This window comes from Marmota monax, unplaced genomic scaffold (assembly GCF_021218885.2).
Source record: "Marmota monax isolate L192 unplaced genomic scaffold, Marmota_monax_Labrador192_F-V1.1 WCK01_AAM20220418_F8-fsc00051, whole genome shotgun sequence".
NCBI lineage: Eukaryota > Metazoa > Chordata > Mammalia > Rodentia > Sciuridae > Marmota > Marmota monax.
The window spans coordinates 15,920,331-15,939,453 of record NW_026695202.1 but is presented as its reverse complement, the minus strand read 5'-3'; the positions used below and the strand labels follow the sequence as shown (position 1 = coordinate 15,939,453).

At 35.6% G+C, this 19,123-nt stretch overlaps 1 protein-coding gene across 2 annotated transcripts in view; it reads left to right on the top strand.

Moving 5' to 3' along the window:
- Smc1b (structural maintenance of chromosomes 1B) overlaps positions 1–19,123 on the top strand; it is an 80,620-nt gene that overhangs the window by 10,571 nt on the left and 50,926 nt on the right. For both annotated transcript variants that reach the window (XM_058574233.1, XM_046429610.2), the window contains exons 2-10: positions 4,826–5,014; positions 6,226–6,338; positions 6,425–6,628; positions 7,500–7,738; positions 9,684–9,942; positions 10,782–10,922; positions 14,755–14,837; positions 15,745–15,952; positions 18,696–18,881. In XM_058574233.1, coding sequence (XP_058430216.1) covers positions 4,826–5,014; positions 6,226–6,338; positions 6,425–6,628; positions 7,500–7,738; positions 9,684–9,942; positions 10,782–10,922; positions 14,755–14,837; positions 15,745–15,952; positions 18,696–18,881 — 1,622 coding nt within the window. The remainder of the gene's footprint in view (positions 1–4,825; positions 5,015–6,225; positions 6,339–6,424; positions 6,629–7,499; positions 7,739–9,683; positions 9,943–10,781; positions 10,923–14,754; positions 14,838–15,744; positions 15,953–18,695; positions 18,882–19,123) is intronic.

The window sequence follows — 19,123 nt, the reverse complement described above, 5'->3', positions numbered from 1 at the left end:
AGCTGCTATGAACATCGATGTAGCAGTGTCCCTGTAGCATGCTCTTTTTAGGTCTTTAGGGAATAGACCGAGAAGGGGAATAGCTGGGTCAAATGGTGGCTCCATTCCCAGCTTTCCAAGAAATCTCCATACTGCTTTCCAAATTGGCTGCACCAATGTGCAGTCCCACCAGCAATGTACAAGTGTACCCTTTTCCCCACATCCTCGCCAGCACTTGTTGTTGTTTGACTTCATAATGGCTGCCAATCTTACTGGAGTGAGATGGTATCTTAGGGTGGTTTTGATTTGCATTTCTCTGACTGCTAGAGATGGTGAGCATTTTTTCATGTACTTGTTGATTGATTGTATGTGCTCCTGTGAGAAGTGTCTGTTCAGGTCCTTGGCCCATTTGTTGATTGGGTTGTTTGTTCTCTTATTGTCTAATTTTTTGAGTTCTTTGTATACTCTGGATATCAGGGCTCTATCTGAAGTGTGAGGAGTAAAGATTTGTTCCCAGGATGTAGGCTCTCTATTTACCTCTCTTATTGTTTCTTTTGCTGAGAAAAAACTTTTTTAGTTTGAGTAAGTCCCATTTGTTGATTCTAGTTATTAACTTTTGTGCTATGGGTGTCCTATTGAGGAATTTGGAGCCCGACCCCACCGAATGTAGATCATAGCCAACTTTTTCTTCTATCAGATGGCGTGTCTCTGATTTGATATCAAGCTCCTTGATCCATTTTGAATTCACTTTTGTGCATGGCGAGAGAAAGGGATTCAGTTTCATTTTGTTGCATATGGATTTCCAGTTTTCCCAGCACCATTTGTTGAAGATGCTATCCTTCCTCCATTGCATGCTTTTAGCCCCTTTATCAAATATAAGGTAGTTGTAGTTTTGTGGATTGGTTTCTGTGTCCTCTATTCTGTACCATTGGTCCACCCGCCTGTTTTGGTACCAGTACCATGCTGTTTTTGTGTTTTTAATCTACCAAAATAATTCTTTTTGATTCTCGGATTGTTATAACTTCAGTAACTGGTCACTTCTTCAGGCTGCCCGCTATGTCCTATGTCCTTAGGTCATGACTTCATTAATATTAGAAAACTTCCTTGCTTTCTGACATGATGTTCTTGTTCCCAAGCTCAGCTTTGTTGTTCCTGGCCTCAGAACTGGAATTGGCTAGTTCTCTGAAGACGTCAGGTTCCTTTTAGTAGGAAAGGTATTAGAGACAACATTTGAGTGCTTAGAGGTATTGGGTGAGTTCGAATACCATGGGTCCTGGACCATTTTAGTTGCAAGGCTAGAGAATAAATGAAGTACTCTTTCAGGTTGGTTATATATTTTTTTAAAAATTAAAAAAAATATTTTTAAAGATATTGATTAACCTTTATTTTACTCATTTATTTATATGTGGTGCTGAGAATTGAACCCAGTGCCTCACACATGCTAGGCAAGTGCTCTACCACTGAACCACAACTCCAGCCCTGTGGTTGATTATATTTTTTAATAACTACCTCATTGAGATAGAGTTTACATATTATAAAATGCATTCTTTTAAAGGGTAATCTATAGGCAGACCTGTTTCCTTCTGCCTTACCAAAAGAATAGGTTTTGAAAGCTAGATTTTTGCCAGTCTGGTAGATAAGAATTGGAAGTTCGTACTGTTTTAATTTACATTTTTTATGAGTAATTTTGAGCATCTTTTCACGTGTTTAAGGGACTTTATTTTTTTTACTGAATTGCATTTGTGTCATTTGCTCACTTTTGTTGGGTTATTGTCTGAAAAATCTTTACAAAACATTTGAAAAAGTTATTTCTAAAGTTCTTTCATAATCTTCAGCATAAAGTTCAATTCCTTTAATATAACATTATAATTTATACTAAAATAACTTTCTCAGTTTTCTCTTACCATTCTAAAACATGTAAGCTCTATTCTACCCACACTGAATTATTTGCTTTCTTACTAGTTTTGGTGCCATGCTCTCTCACTCCTTTGTGCATGTTAGACTATTATTCTCTTTTCCTGGGATGGAATATTTACCTTCAGCACCTGACTCTCCAAACTTCTCATTACCCTTTAAAACAGCCCAGAATTATCTCTTTGAAAAGCCAACTCAAAGCCTCCAACCTTTAGTTCTTCCTAGTGCTTCAATCGTACTTTATGTTCACTATTTTATTATAATTTATTACATTATAATTTTCTCCATTATCTACTCACTGAACATAACAAAATGATGGTTTTTGTAGGATAGGAACACAGTGGATTGGCTAACATCATGTTATGACAGGATACTTTTCTTGTAAGGGTTACAGCAGAGGGAACTTATTACGCCTAACTCAGATGGACAGGACTCTTTCTGATTGATTGCTGTGAACCTCTTGTTTTCAGGATAAACTATTCCATGTGGAGGTTTACCTGCTTCCTCAAAGTTTCAGTTTGATTATGTGGCACTTAGCATGAATGACCCCATTTTGGTTTGGTCTTATGTTCTGATGCCTAGTATAGAAGGCTAGTTCAAAAGTATTATTTCCCATAAAGTTCAACAGAGTAAAATCTGTATTTTGTTTTTTAGCCCCAGTCCTTACAGCAAAGTAAGGACTGATAAATAGGTGTTCAGAAAATGTTTGTAGGATGAATGAATTAATTTGAGGATACAAGAGATCAGAGGTCAAGGAGTCCAGCAAAAGAGGCTTGCACTAGTAGAGGGTTGGTAAAGAGAGGAATAAGGAGAAGTGTGGAGTTGGAATCAAAAGGCACTTGGAAAATCATGTCGTAATTTTTATGTTTTATAATACTTGGTTCGTCTTTATGAAGTGGTGGTAGCCTAAAACAGAACTCCTCTAAAATCACTATTTTCCTGATGTTGCTTTTAAATTATTCATAGCAGAGGTCCCCAGTCTGACCACTACAGAACTTGGCATGGTTCATTCGTTTGTTCTTTCATTCTTTTCAGCAGAGGTTGGTCGTGATTGTTAAGCTAACACTAACTGGTAGGCCTGCACTGAATGTTTTCTGAGCATCTTATCTGAAGTTGCCCTCTTATTTCATCAGTCAGTGTATTTCTCCATGATGCTTATTAAAATATATTTGTCATTTTTATTGTCTGGACAAAATATATAACCTTTATTAGAGACAACATTAATTGAATGATTGGATTTACGTGGGGAAATATTTATTTTAGGAAGATTTTTAATAAGGGTTGACAAAATTTGCTTAGCTATGTTACTGTCAGAGTTAATCATTCAATGAATGTTATTTTGTCCTCTATGTATTTCTTTTTAAAAAAATTTTTTTTATTGTAGTTGGACACAATATCTTTATTTATTTTTATGTGGTGCTGAGGATCGAACCCAGTGCCTCACACATGTGAGGCAGGCACTCTACCAATGAGCTATAGCCCCAGCCCCTCTATGTATTTCTTATCAGTTAACGCCCCCCCCCGCCAAAAAAAATATGTTTCATACCTATTAACTGATACTCAGCTAAATAAATTTTCAGCATTTAAAATACTTCTAGTCTTTTTTAGAAAGATCCTAAACTCTAAAGCTAAATCTTATTTCTAGTAGCCGACAGCATTCCTTTTTCTTTATTCTTTTGGCACTGAAAATTCAGATTGCTTGTTGATATGATTTATAGATCCCTAATGTGAAAAAGGAACAAATAATAGAGCAGATAATAGCTGCATTGATATTGCACCTTGGAAAAATTCATGAAGCAAATTGCAGCCTCATAATTGGATAATAAGTTTACCTTTGGGGTTGGGAATCCCCAGGACTACTCCCAGGTTTGGTGATTTGCTGGGAAGACTCATAGGACTCAACATATAGTTATACTCAGGAACATTTTTATTCAGTGAAAAGGTACAAAGCACATTCAGCAAAGGGAACAGGTATATAGGGAAAACCTGACAAAACTAGGTACAATATTCTTAGAGTCCTCACCTATTGAAGTCACAGTGCTTAATTCTCTAGCAACAAGTTCACAAGTAGAAATGATGCCTACCAAGGAACCTTGCTAGAAACTCAGTGCCCAGGGTTTTTAAGTCATATTGTTTGCACAAACAGTTTAGGCATGGTGAGCCATTCTTACCAGGGAATTGTAGAAACTCTCCACAGGTCCAAATCTAAGTCCTCAGATGCCAGCCATCTTGCAAGCAGGCCTTTCAAAAGTAGTACTCTCAGGCCTGCCATTTAGCTGTTGTAGCCCCCTATCACCCCACCTATGAAGATACAACAACATGACCTACCTTTGGAAAGATACTGAATTTAGTTAGCTTATCTTTTTTTTTTTTTTTTTTAAATGTGAGGGTTTGGTGCTACATAAATGCTTTAGGTGATCATTTCCATATGTATAAAACAGGGATCACTAAAATTCAGGGATGTTAAATGATTTGCCCTGGTATAGTACCTAATAATCGGAGAAATCTGGAATTTATATTTTCATATATATATGTATGTATACATATATATTTTTTAGTTATAGATGGACCCAATACCTTTATTTTATTTGTTTTTATTTTTATTTGGTGCTCAGGATTGAATCCAGTGCCTCATGCATGCTAGGCAAGCGCTCTACCACTGAGTCACAACCCCAGCTCCAGAAATCTGGAATTTAGATCCATTTGTTTATTTTTTTAAACTTAGACCTTTTAATGCTCTGCAGTAGCTGCTTAGAAGAAACAAGTGATCTTCCTAGAACTTCTCAGTCCCATGCATTTTTCATCTCAAGGAGACAGAACTACTCAGACATGTTTTGGCTATATTTCACTTCCATTGGGAGGCCTGATTTCTTTGGCATAGGAAGGGATTCTTATCCAAAGACTGAATACCTTTCTCTCTTTTCTTTTCCAGGAAAATCTAATGTAATGGATGCACTTAGTTTTGTAATGGGAGAGAAAACGGCTAATTTAAGAGTGAAAAATATTCAAGAACTTATTCATGGAGCACATATTGGAAAACCAGTTTCTTCTTCTGCAAGTGTAAAGATTGTATATGTGGAGGAAAGTGGAGAAGAGAAGACATTTGCAAGAATCATTCGAGGTACCTTTGCCATTTGGTTTTTCAGGAGCAAGTTATAAGGCCTGCTTTCCTGTATGCAGGCTGTGACTGTTCCACTGGCAGCATGAGCTAGAGGCTCTTCTTCCTCAGAAGCATGCACATGACAACCTATTTTATTCTCTACTTAGACTTTTCCTTAAGTAGATAGGCTTACTTATTTAGGTCTCTCCTGACAAATAGCATTTTTATACCTGAATATTTGAATAAGATGAAGGAGAGAGCCCACCTGTAAGAAGTCATGTAAGTTCTTTCTCAGGTTATTTATCTATTTTGGTGATGAATTAATTGTTTGCATATTTGGGGCTTGTATAGATAGTTTTTTTTCCTATCATGAAAAAGCAACTAGAGTGAAATGTTTTCATTTGTATTTTGTGATTTGTTTATGAATCTTCTGTGTTCGCTGCATAAGCAAAATTTAGAGTCATTTATATACATTTTTATTCTATGCTAGGATTTTATTTACTCTGTAAATAGGTGTGTATTTTATTTTTTCAATTGTTTCAGTTTTTATTCAGGTCCACTACAACAGTTTTAATGTATAAGTACTGTCTTATTGTCTTCCCCCAAATTCAATCACAGCTGGTTTTAGAGATTCCTGTTATATACTTGTACCTTAATGTGTAATTTAAATATTTTACCACTTATCATCCAGACATATTCATTGGCTAGTTTTATTACTTTCCTTTGGATTTTTAATCATTTATTTATTTATTTTTTTGAGATGGTGTTTCAAAACAAATAGCCTGGGTTGTTGTCCAGACTGGCCTCAAGCTCCTGGGCTCAAATGATCCTCCTGCTTTAGCCTCCTAAGGAGCTAGGGCTCTGGTCCATGCCACTGCACCTGGCTTTCTTTGAATTTTTAACTTCAAAAGCCTTTATCTCATTAAAGATTCTGTTGCCTACCCCATACAGAAGTTTCCATCTTGCTTTGCAGCTCTTGTACTCCTTCATAGTTAGCCACTGTGTCACATATATTTATTTTTATTTTACTTGCATATCTCATATTTGTTTGTCTCCCTAACTAGGATATAAACTTCTTGAAATCAGACTTTGGTCTGTTTTGTTTGCCATTATAAAATATTCCTTGGCATGTAATAGACACTTGGTCTTTGCATTCATTAACAGGTATGTTATTGCATGACTGGCCATTTCAGTAAGAAAAATAGTTTGTATCAGCCTTTATTCTATTTCAGGGGGATGTTCTGAATTTCATTTTGATGATAACCCTGTGAGTCGTTCTGCTTACATAGCAGAGTTGGAAAAGATAGGCATAATAGTCAAAGCACGGAACTGTCTAGTTTTCCAGGTAAGTAGCTGCCGTGCTTTGTGTGGTTCATTGTTTCAAAAAGACATCACTGTATTTTACATGTTATGCTCTACTATTTTTAACAGGGAACTGTAGAGTCTATTTCCACGAAAAAACCCAAAGAAAGAACCCAATTTTTTGAAGAAATCAGCACTTCAGGAGAGCTTATAGGAGAATATGAGGAAAAGAAAAGAAAGTTACAAAAAGCTGAAGAAGATGCACAATTTAATTTTAATAAGAAAAAAAATGTAGCCGCAGAGCGCAAGCATGCAAAATTAGAGAAAGAAGAGGTAAGGTATCCTGAAATGTAACCAGTTAAGTAAGTGTTAGATATGAAAGCTTTCTGTAGAAGTTGTTGGGTACCAAGAAGTTGCCTGGGGTACCAAGAATATTCCTTTTGTAATAGAAAACAAATTTTTTTTTTGATGGGTGTAGCAGTACTAGGAGTTGAACTTGGGGCCTCACACATGCTAAGCTAGTGCTCTATCACTGAGCTGTATCCCCAACCCAGGGGATGTCCAGGCTGGTCTCAGACTTGGAATCCTCCTGCCTTAAGAATCACAAGTTTAAAACCAGCCTGGGCAACTTAGCTAGACCCTGTCTCAAAATAAAAAATAAAAGGGGCTGGCTGGGAATGTAGGTCAGTGGTAGAGTGTCCCTGGGTTCAATCCCCAGTACTACAAAACAAAACTAAACCTGTAGTAGCCCCATTAGTTTTTATCAGTAGAAAAATTACTTCTTGCAGTAATTTTACCTGTAATCATTAATTTAAAGTTGATCGCTAGGAGCCCTGTAATCATAAAGTCTTTTTAGTTTATATATGAGGAAGCTAATGCCAGGCTGATGGAGTTGCCATGACAAATTGGTGGACTGCCATACTCACAGGTCAAGACCATAGGATGAGGACCCAGATTGGCAGGTGCCACTTCATTATTATTCCTACCATACTACTAAGGGCATGAACACAAAATCATTTACTGGTTTAGAAACGAACAAAGAAATCCTTTTCAATTTTAATGCTATTTTGGGAAGAATACTGTTTCTTAATGACATAAATCAAAATTCACTAGACATGGTATGTTGATACAATAGTTGAGTTCATGAAAGGTCAGCTTAAGTATTCTCCTTTTTTAACTTCCATTGAATTATACTGTTTTTTAGGCAGAACGTTATCAAAGTCTCCTTGAAGAACTGAAAATAAACAAGATACAACTGCAGCTTTTTCAACTTTATCATAATGAGAAAAAAATTCATTTTCTGAACACTGAGTTAGAGCATGTAAATAGGGATTTGAGTGTCATAAAAGAGTCTCTTTCTCATCATGAAAACATAGTTAAAGCCAAGAAAAAGGAACATGGAATGCTAACTAGACAACTACAACAAACAGAAAAAGAATTGAAGTGAGTTTTTTAAAATAGGTATTAATGGTTCAGTTTTATGTAGATTGATAGAGCAAATAAAAGTATGTGACACTTTGAAAGTTGATTTTTAAAAATAGTTTTTTACTATGAAATACTTTTAAATTACATAAAAATTATCAAGATAGTAAAGAAAGTTTTCCTATTCCCTCTTTCAATTTCTCCTTTTATTAACACCTTACAGTAGTATGCCATATTTGTCAGAATCAATAAACCAACTTTGACACATTTATTATTAATTAAAGACTATAGTAGTCATATTTTCTTAGTGTTTGCCTAACATCCTTTTTCTGACCTGGAAAATCACATTAAATTTATTTGTCTCCTTGGGTTCCTCTGGACTCTACAATTTCTCACACTTTCTTGGTTTTGATGAGCTCAGCAGTTTTGAGTATTTGCCCAGAATTTTTGAAGAATATCCCTTAATTGGGATTTGTCTGATAGTTTCTAATAACTAGACTGGCATTATGGGTTTTAGGGAGGAGGGCCACAGAAGTAAAATGTCATTCTCCTCACATTATATCAGGATATCAACATATTATATGTTCTGTGACATATATCCTGTATCATATCAACATGACATCACTGTTCATGTTGACCTTGATCACCTATTCAAAATAGTTCTTGTCAGCTTTCTCCATTATGAAGTTATTCCTCTCCCAACTCCCCTGCCTTTCAACATTATAATCTTTGGAAGGAAATCACTGTGCATGGCCCACACTTAAGGGCAGAGTATCTACATAACTCATTAAGAATTCTGTACAGGAGATTCATCTCCTATTTATTCAATTATTTATATCCATATGGACTTAGGATATTTTATATCTGGAGTTATAATCTAATCCTATGTTATTTATTTATTTTTACCTAGACCCAACTGTTAGCCAGTTGAGAACTCTTTGAGTTGGTTCTTGTGTTCCTTTGATGTATCCCTATAATTGTGATTGTTTTTGGTGTTGGGGGTGCACTTCTTTACTTTCTGGCAGTACAATATACTCCAGGCTTGTTTTATATGAGGCAGTCCTAGCATTAGCCTGCCCAGCTTGTCTGAGCCTGCCCTAGACCTAGGACTAGTCATTTCTCCAGAGTCTTGGCCCCTTTTTTTGAAGAATGCTATTAGGATCCAACATGTGCATGCTAGATGTGCTTGTGCTCCCGGGGTGTCTTTGCTTCTAGGCTTTCTCAGCTGACAGAATTAGGAAATGTATGTGTGTATACTAACTCTTGTATATTTACGTTTCTGTAAGTAATTCCACAAAAGAAAGCATGTATCTCTATTAAGATAAACATGAATTTATACCTGATACCTCCCTACAGTAATCTATTACCACGTTCATCATTTTTCCCTTACGTCTATCTAAAACTTTCCTTTTCAGCAGTGAGAAACCTTGACTTCCACCTTTAGACATCCATTTGTTTAATTGTTCAATTTCAGTAATCATGGGAATCAATATCTGAAAGACTAACCCATACCCTGGTGGGAAGCAGTTTTATAACTAATGTACAATACTTGTGTACTCTTTTAGTTTTCTGACAGACTCCAAAATTACTTAGACCCACACTTTTTCCTTCTACTCTTTCAATAAAGTTGTTTCATGTATTTGTAGTATAGTTAGATTCTTTTGTTATGTTCTATATTTCATCTAGTATCCCTCAGCCTCATAAGTGATTTTTTAAACTTGTTCACATTAAGGTTCATTCTTGATGCTGTATAGTTCCATAGTTTTTGGCAGATGCATTATTTAACTGCTCTTTTTAAAAATGCCTATGCTTCTGATTTTTCCCAATCTCTGACAATCACTGATCTGCTTAAGTCTCTGAAAGTTAATTTTTTTAATTTAGTTTTGAATGTGATTTGTCAAAAGAACTTCCCTTTCTATATTAAAAATTAATTTTTTAAAAAACAAGCTTTCTTTTCCCCTTTTAGGTCTCTTGAAGCACTTTTAAATCAGAAGAGGCCTCAGTACATTAAAGCCAAAGAAAACACTTCTCATCACCTCAAGAAATTGGATGTGTCTAAGAAATCAATAAAGGACAGTGAAAGACAGTGTTCCAAACAGGAAGATGACATAAGAGCCCTAGAAACAGAACTGGTTGATTTAGATAGTGCTTGGAGAAATTTTGAAAAGCAGATTGAGGAAGAAATCTTACATAAAGGGCGAGACATTGAACTGGAAGCTAGTCAGGTGAAAAAATCAACATAGTAGAGATCTTTTTTCTCTTATTTCTTCTTTTATTAGAAGAAATTAAAGGATGACCTCTGATATTTTAAGAGAATATCCTTGGGATGTAAATTATGGGAATTTAAAGTTTTCATCTGAATATGGAATATAAATTTGATCTTTAAACTAGTTTCCCTTTATGTGATTAGATGGTGTTATGAGTTTATTGAAGTCTTAGAAAATAAGATTACCTGGTATAATTTTATAATGAAAGTTAGGTCATTCAGTTATTTTAAAGGTGAAACTATTTTCTGTCATATAAAATAAGATGTTTGAGCCTGAGATTTCACAGGAGGGAAACTGGTTACTTAAGGTGATTTAAAATGTTAAGTGATGAATTAATATCTAACTTAGTACAATATACAAGATTTAACTATAATAAATCAGTAACAAATAACCAAAAGTATATAATGGAGTTTTCTAACATTCTCTCAACCAAATTCTTAGCATTTATCTCTTTCATTAATTTTTATGATAATCTGACATCACAGTATACATAAATAATAATTGTGACTATATCAATAGAAGAGATGTATCATTTTCTCTAGATCCCCTTTCTCTCTTAAGATTTTCTGACAGATATTATTTTAGAGGTCTTGTTTTGAATATTTTGTTGCTCTATCTAAAGAGTTTAAAGAAGGGGGCTTTTATACTATATTCACATATTTTACCTGAAGAATTATGATCTAATTTATATAAAACTATTTCTGATAGATTAATTACCTGCTAGTACAGGATGTCATACAAAGACTTTTCTCATGCTTCTTTAAGTGAGTTAAAATGTTTCGATGCTGTTTATACAGCTGGATCGTTATAAAGAACTTAAGGAACAAGTAAGGAAGAAAGTAGCTATAATGACTCAACAACTGGAAAAGCTGCAGTGGGAACAGAAGGCAGAGAAAGAAAGACTGACTTTTGAAAAGAGGAGGCATGGAGAAGTTCAGGTACTCTTGGATTGTATAGTAATTATTTATAATTATTCTTAGTGAAATGTTATTTCCTTAACTCTCCAACATGTAAATGGATTTAGATCAATCATAAGCAATTTTTAAAATTCTGAGGGGGTGGGTCCCTGAGTTTTATCCCCAGCACAGGGTGTCGGGGGAAGCTCTCTGGATTATTTGTTGTGCTGCTTAGTATTATTATTTAGGTGCTCTTCTATGGTAAAATAAGAGTAGACTCTGCTATCATTCATGTATTTAGTAAGCATTTCTTTGCATCTGTGAGTGATGGACATGGTCAGAAGATACAGTCTCTGTTCTTATGTGTATTTTAGGCCAGTGCATTTAGGAGAAAGTTACATGTAGGGAAAAATATAAGTAGAATTATAGAGATAATGCAGAGTCGTTTGAAAGCATTAAGGACAAATACATTTGGCCCTCCATATCTCTGGGTTCCACATCCATGGGTTCAACTAACTGAGGATTGAAAATATTTGAGGAAAAGATATGTGTTTACTGAGCATTTACAGATTTTTGGGTTATTATTCCATAAGCAGTACATAATAACTGCTGTTTACATAACTTTGTGTTATATTAGGTATTATAAATATTCTTGAGAGGATTTAATGTTTATAGGAGGAGGTATGCAGATTGTATGCAAATACTGTGTCATTTTATATAAGAGGCTTTAATCTGCAGATTATGGTAACCATAGTAGTTTCTGGAACCAATTCCCTGTGGATTCAAAGGATGACAGTAGCCCAAGAAAAACTAGTTATTCTACATTAGGAGTCACTATCAAGACAGCATTATGGTGTTCTGTCTCAGAGTAAGGCATGGTTAGCTTCCAGCTGGTCTTATTCTTTACTTAATGTGTATAATCTCAATAAATAATTATTATTAATTTCCTGGGTTTTGATTTCTGTACTGGTACAATATGGATGGTGATTGACAGATTGAATAGATTCTTCATGTCTCTCTTTGTAAAGACTAAAAGTTGGGATAAAAATTATTACTGTTGCACATCAACAAAAATAACAATTCATTATATATAGAGTCTCTGGGCCATCCTGATACTATAATGTAGTGTTTATATGAATATACCATGTGCCAACCACAGCTGTAAACCAAATATACTTACCTTACAAGGTAGACATTAGTATTATTAAATTTCCATCCTTATTTTTCCTCTTGCCTATACTCACTGCCCTGGTGATCCATAGTCACACACCTTTTTTCTTTTTTTTTTGGTGGGAGAGACTACTGGGGTTTGAACACAGAGGCTCTTTACCTGAGCTACATCCTCAATTTTTTTTTTTTTGTAGTTTTAGATGGACAGAACGTATTTATTTTATTTGTTAATTGTTTTGTGGTGCTGAGGATGGAACCCAGTGCCTCATGCATGGTAGACAAGCGCTTTGCCACTGAGCTACACCTCAGACCTCATCCTTAGCTCTTTTTTAATTTTTAATTTTAAGAAATATTCTTACTAAGTTGCTTGAGGCTGGCCTTGAACTTGCAATCTTCCTGCCTCAGCCTCCCAAGCTACTGGGATTACAGGTACGTGCTATTGTGGGTAGTGTCACCCAGCTTTTAAAAACTACACTGAAAATTTTTATCACCAGCTCAGGCCTTCTTTTTTATTAAAAAAATGTATTTATTTGTTTTTAGTTATAGGTAGACTCGATACCTTTATTTTATTTATTTTTTAATGTGGTGTTGAGGATTGAACCCAGTGCCTCACGCATGTTAGGCAAGTGCTCTGCCTCTGCCTCTGCCTGAGCCACAACCTCAGCCCCAGCTCAGACCTTCCAAACTCCACTTTTGTGTACATCCAGCTGCTTCCTCAGTGTCTCCATTTAGACAATGATAGACATCTCAACCTTAGATCCCAAACTGGACTTCTGATCTTCCCACCCAGGTGTCTCCACAGTAGTCTTTACCATCAGAGTCCTTAACTCCTACCCCCATTTTTCTCATTTTTTTTCTCCTCTATAATCTGGTAGTCCTGGCTTCCTGGAATGTATCCAACATGTTTCTGCCTGAGGGCATTTGCATTGCTCATTTTGTTTTTTCCTGGAACATGCTTTTCTACATTTCTTCATTTTCAACTCCCTTGCCTCCTTCAAGCCTTTTCGCAAATGTTACCTTGACGTTGTCATCCCCACTGTGTTTCTGCTCTCCTTTCCCTGTTCTGTCTATCCCATGGCATTAATCTCCTAACAAAATTGTGTTTACTTGCTTTATTTGCCTGCCTTTACCCCTTAGCAGGTGAACTCCACAAGGATGTGTATTTTTATCTGTTTTGCTCACAGATACATCTCAGGCACCTACAAACAAAAGCACAGGATGATTAAGTTATGTGACTGAGGTCATTTTGTTTCTAGAATGAATCCCTAACTCACTAAAGTGTACCGTTCTGGTATTTTTATGATTTGGCAGATGAAAATACAATATGAAAAGTGGGTGTGTGGCAGTACTGTGAGTAGAAGAGGGTGTTTGTGCAAGGAAAAAAATCAAAGGTGGTAACATAATTTTAAAAACTTTTATTTAATTGTACACTTTTCATCTTATCAAATCATACATTGATTTCTGAAAATACCCATTGCACATTTTTGCCTTTGTGCATGTGGATTTCTTTTGGGGATAACCTACTCCTCTGTACAGGTTAGATTCTGTAGTTACCCATACCACCAAATCTTCATTTGCCCTCCTTTTCTCTCTACCTTACTACAGAAAAAAATGTTGTCTTCTTATAATTACTCATTGCTCTTAATCTGCAACTAAGGGCTATTATCAGATTATATAAAAATTATATAATTATAGATAATTGGTTCAGCTCTATCAAACTGGAAGCTTCTTAAAGGAAGGATGCATAATTGTGTCCATTGTAAACCTTTCACGTAGTGAGTTCAGTCACCTGGAATATCCATCTCCCAGCCTTTATTCTGGCCACTTCCCAGACAGGAAGCCAGCTGCAGACTATGATAGTTCCTCTATCCAGTTTCATTTTCCATGGTTTTATTTACCCATGATCTGCCATCATTCAAAACCATGAAATTCTAGAAATAATTCATAAGTTTTAAATAACTTATTATAGTATAGTTATAATTGTTCTGTTTTATTATTTATTGTATTATTCTCTTACTATGTCTAACTTATACATAATTATAGGAAAAAATGGCATGTATAGAATTCAATACTATCCATGGTTTTGGCATCCAGAACACCTTAGAACACTCCGCTCCCTCCCTGAGAAAAGGGAGCCTGTGCCCCAGGGTTTGGATTTAATGATAAAGGACCAATAGAGCAAGACTTTGGGGAGTCCTGCACTGCACCTGTTAGTTGCTCTACAGGTTCCTTGTTACTGTGACACTAAACTTCTCTACTGTAATTATGTATGTAATTGTCTGTTTTTCCCACCAGATATTAGTCCTTGAGTGCAGAGACTGTCCTGTTCATTATTGTTCTGTAGTTGCTACCACATGGTGTCCATGAATAAATATTTATTGACTGATTTAGTTTGAAGGACAGATAGGAGATACACAGGTATTTGAAAATCGTCCTCTTGGAGTTTGAATTTACCAGAGTGAAGTCACTGGAGATCAAATATTTAGCACATGGAAGAATAAGGATTTGAACCTTGATATGTGTGGCTTCAAAACTCTATATCACATTTCCATCTCAAAATTAAAATTTACTTTCATAAACACTTTCATATTTGGTATATGATATTTCAAATTTATATCAACTTATGATACAGTAAGTTGTAGGCATGTAATTGTATTGGTTTGGAATTGCTGTAATTGATTTCAGGTTTCATTTCCTATTTTAGGGAAATCTAAAACAAATAAAAGAACAAATAGAAGATCATAAAAAACGAATAGAGAAGTTGGAGGAGTATACAAAGACATGCATGTAGGTAGAGAGAAAACGTCTTACAGCTTTCTTCTCTCTCCAGTATATTTCTATACATCAAATGAATGCCAGCCCTGTGTTAGATATTCTCATTCCATTGTTTTTCATTCCATTATAGATTGTTAAAGATTAACAATCTTTATTAACGATTGCTTATTAACAATTTTACTTAGCCACGTAATAAGTAAAATGCTTAAATTTTGAAAATATAAACATTTAGCAGTAGTGAAACTTAAATTCCCCAGTTATGTTATGAAGTCAAATATAACCTAGATATTATGCCACTGAGGATTTCTTTTTAATTGGTATTTCTTATTAGTAAACTCATAATGATATTTCTGGTTATAGTGAGCTATTCTTACTTTTTTCATATCCAGAAATATGTGGTTTTGAATCAACAAAGAATTATCAAACGCTCTTTTGCCCATATTTGATGTTAGGCATATTTTTATCCTTTAAAAATTGATAGATGGGCTGGGGCTGGGGCTCAGCATTAGCACACTTGCCTGGCTTGTGTGAAGTGCTGGGTTCAATTCTCAGCACTACATATATAAATAAATAAATAAAAGGATAAAAAGGTCTATCAACAATTAAAAAATATTTTTAAAAGATCGATAGAACACTAAGTATGGTGGTGCATGCCTGTAATCCCAGCAGCTTGGGAGGCTGAGACAGGAGGATCTCAAGTTCATAGCCAGCCTCCGCAACACCAAGGTGCTAAGCAACTCAGACCCTGTCTCTAAATAAAATACAAAATAGGACTGGGGATGTGGCTCAGTGCCCAGTGCCCCTGAGTTTCATCCGTGGTACCTCCACCCTAAAAAAATTGATAGATCACTACCATATTTTTTCTGCAGTGGCAGACAAAGCTATGATGTATCTGGTATTTCTTTTTGCTATAATGCAGGGATTGCCTAAAAGAGAAGAAACAGCAAGAGGAAAACCTTGTGGATGAAATTGGAAAAACAAAATCAAGAATGTCTGAAGTTAATGAAGAGCTGAATCTTATTAGAAGTGAATTGCAGAATGCTGGAATTGATACCCATGAGGGAAGACGTCAGCAAAAGAGAGCAGAAGTTCTGGAGCACCTTAAAAGACTTTACCCAGATTCAGTGGTAATTATAACAAGGCAGAGCACTCTCATTTGGTGAAAATAATCTTAGCTGGGATTAGAAATATTACCATTATTATGAAGCAAAATTATTTAATTTTGTATTTGACTATTATAAATAATAATAGTCAAATATAAAATTTGACTATTATTATTTTAATAATTATAATAATTTATTTCACAGTAAATAATTAGGGTTAGATGTGAATAACTTCTAGTTTATGTCTACAGATACATGACTATTAGCGGGAGTATTGACATGAACACCGTACCAGCAAACACATGTGCCAGTATCCCACATATGGCTGTGAAGCAGTTTGAGTCCCTTAACCAGCTGCAAACCTCTTGTTCTTCACAGTTTCAGTTTTTTAAAATATATTTTTAGTAGTCTCATTGGCATGTTTTAAATTTTCTGTCCACTCTAATATTGCAAAGTGTGTTTCATTGGCCAAAATCCAATCATCTCTTGTTTGGAGTGTTAGTCTCACAGCATTATTTTCTTGGGTTTCAGGGGTCTGGCATCTGACTCTTGTCATTAACATCAGTGTACCCTGTGCATGCCTTGTTTGGTGATGGCCTATTTTCATCACTTGACACTGCTAGCCATCACTCTATTTCAGAACACCTACCCTTGACTTCCTTGACACTACTGCTCTCATGGTTTGCTTCCTGCCTCTCTGTATACCTATCTTCTCCTTTACCTCATCTTTTTTGATTTTCCAACTCTTATATGTTGTCTTTGACTTCTGGATAATGATTGAGCTAGATCACAGAATCTCATTCCCTCAGTTCATAGAAAAAATAATAAAAACTAATTTGAAGAAAAAGCTCAAAAAAAAGAAAAAGCCAAACAACCTAATGCCATAAATTTCAAAAAATGATAGGGGGAAAAAAAGACTGAAGTATACCATTGCTTGTCTGAACTCTGCAGAAGCCAAACTGATGAACTGACTAATTTCTAAGAATTTTCCCAGTACCTATTAAGATCTAGCAAGAAGCAAATGCATATATTTGTTTCCTTTTCCTCTTCTAACTGGAGGGAGTTAGATTTAAAAACTGGTGAATCAGGGAATGTAAACCTCTGATGCTCTCTGATGGAAATGAAGACTTTAGGGCTCCTCATTGAGAGGCCTTTTAAAATCCCTTTCTTCCAAATGAGGTTTGTCTTCCTATCCCAAGGGAGAAGGATACTAATTAAAAACTCAAGAGAGAGCCAGGAGTGATGGTACACACCTGTAATCCCAGCAGCTCTGGAGGCTGAGGCAGGAGGATCATGAGTTCAAAGCCAGCCTTTGTGAAAGCAAGGCGCTAAGCAACTCAGTGAGACCCTGTCTCTAAGTAAAATACAAAATAGGGTTGGAGATGAGGCTCAGTGGTTGAGTGGCCCTGAGTTCAATCCTGATACCCTCCCCTCCCTCAAAAACAACAACAACAAAAAAAAACCATCTGGAGTGTTAGTCTCACAGAAAGCAGAAATAGGTAAGTAAAGTGTTTTCTTACAAAGCATTGGCTGAGAGCGCTCACATGCCCTGCCTTCCAAGCCCTTGGGTTTTAGGAAAGTGAGTAGGATGGGAAGTAGGTGTTCCATCACTTACTGTCCAGAGGAGATGGCATCTCAGTTCTGTGGGAAAGAAATCTAGAAGTTATCCATCAGTAGTGGAGTGATCTGAACAGAACTGCCCACATTACACAAAGCAAGGTAGAAAGGATCACCATGGCAGCTATCAGCATATACTCAAAAGAGAAAAAAAGTATTTGAAAATATTTAGAAGCCAAAGAGCCCTGTCCATACAGTTATAGAACAAAATCCCCCATAAGTGTTTTGTGCTGTGGACAACATTCAAATGTAAGCTAAAACTATAGAATGGAAAAAAATCAAGATCAAACATTATTACTAAATACTCCCATTTAATTAAAAACTAACAGAAAAATTAGAAGTAGCAAGGAATACTAGTAAAGTAATAGTGGAAAGGAGGAGATTATACAGCTGAAAAATTGACTCAAAAGAAAGACTTGAGAAAAAGGGGAACAAAAGAAAAACAAAGAGGTTTAAACAATGAAAGCAGAGAGAATAAATATGAAAGAGTGATGGTCTCTCAGGAAATCAGTATGCCTCAGGGAGAACCAACAACCGAAGAAAGAGCCCGAAGATATAAAGTTAAATCTTCAGCTACTCTAAGGCCTGCTACTCTAAGTACCCTAGTGCTGTCAGCTGCTGCAAGAAGTGTCTTTTTTGTGAAAAGCCTTTCCTAACCTCTTGGGCCAACCTGGTCCCTGTTATGTTCCCTCAGAACACTCTTAGTGTCTAACTCTGTTTTATACATTCATGTTATTGTTGATTATTTATGTCTTTCTTCCTTAGTAGACTAAACATTTTAGGAGGCCAGAGAATATCTTTTGTTCAGTAATGTCTTCCTCAGTCCCTGCACGTTGTAGGTGCCTTGTAGATTCTTATCTAATAAATAGGGGAATAAACTCATATTATTTAATTACTGTACTTCTATAAAATATTTTAATACTTTGGTAAAGCTAGTCCTTCTTCATTACTCTTCTTAAATGAAGTGTGACATGCCTAAATGGGCATTTATTTCATAATGAAAGTTAGGTCCATTTGAATGAGACTCCATTATTACATGTATAATTTTATAAAATTAGTTTTGTCTGTTTCTTTGTTACATTATAAATCAATGATTATATGTTTCTCACTAATGTATTTGTTATTCTCTCCTTTTTTGGAACCTGCTAAGTTTGGAAGACTGCTTGACCTGTGTCATCCTATTCATAAGAAATACCAGCTGGCTGTGACTAAGCTTTTTGGCCGGTACATGATTGCCATTGTTGTAGTGTCTGAAAAGGTAGCAAGAGATTGTATTCGATTTCTGAAGGAGGAAAGAGCCGAACCTGAGACGTTCCTTGCTCTAGATTATCTTGATGTAAGAAAGTTGTAATGTTTAGTATCAAGTAGTGGTAAAATCTCATCTGTTAAAACATATCTTTATTGCTTACAACTATGGTAGCTATGGGAAAAAAAACAATATCTTGGATGCCACTTAGCCAGTATTCAAACAGCTGGTGTTAATTAATGTAATGACAAATGAAGGATAATAGCAAGTGGCTGCTATCTTGACATCCCATCATTTCCCCTGATCTAGTTTTGCCATAAATCCACCTTCAT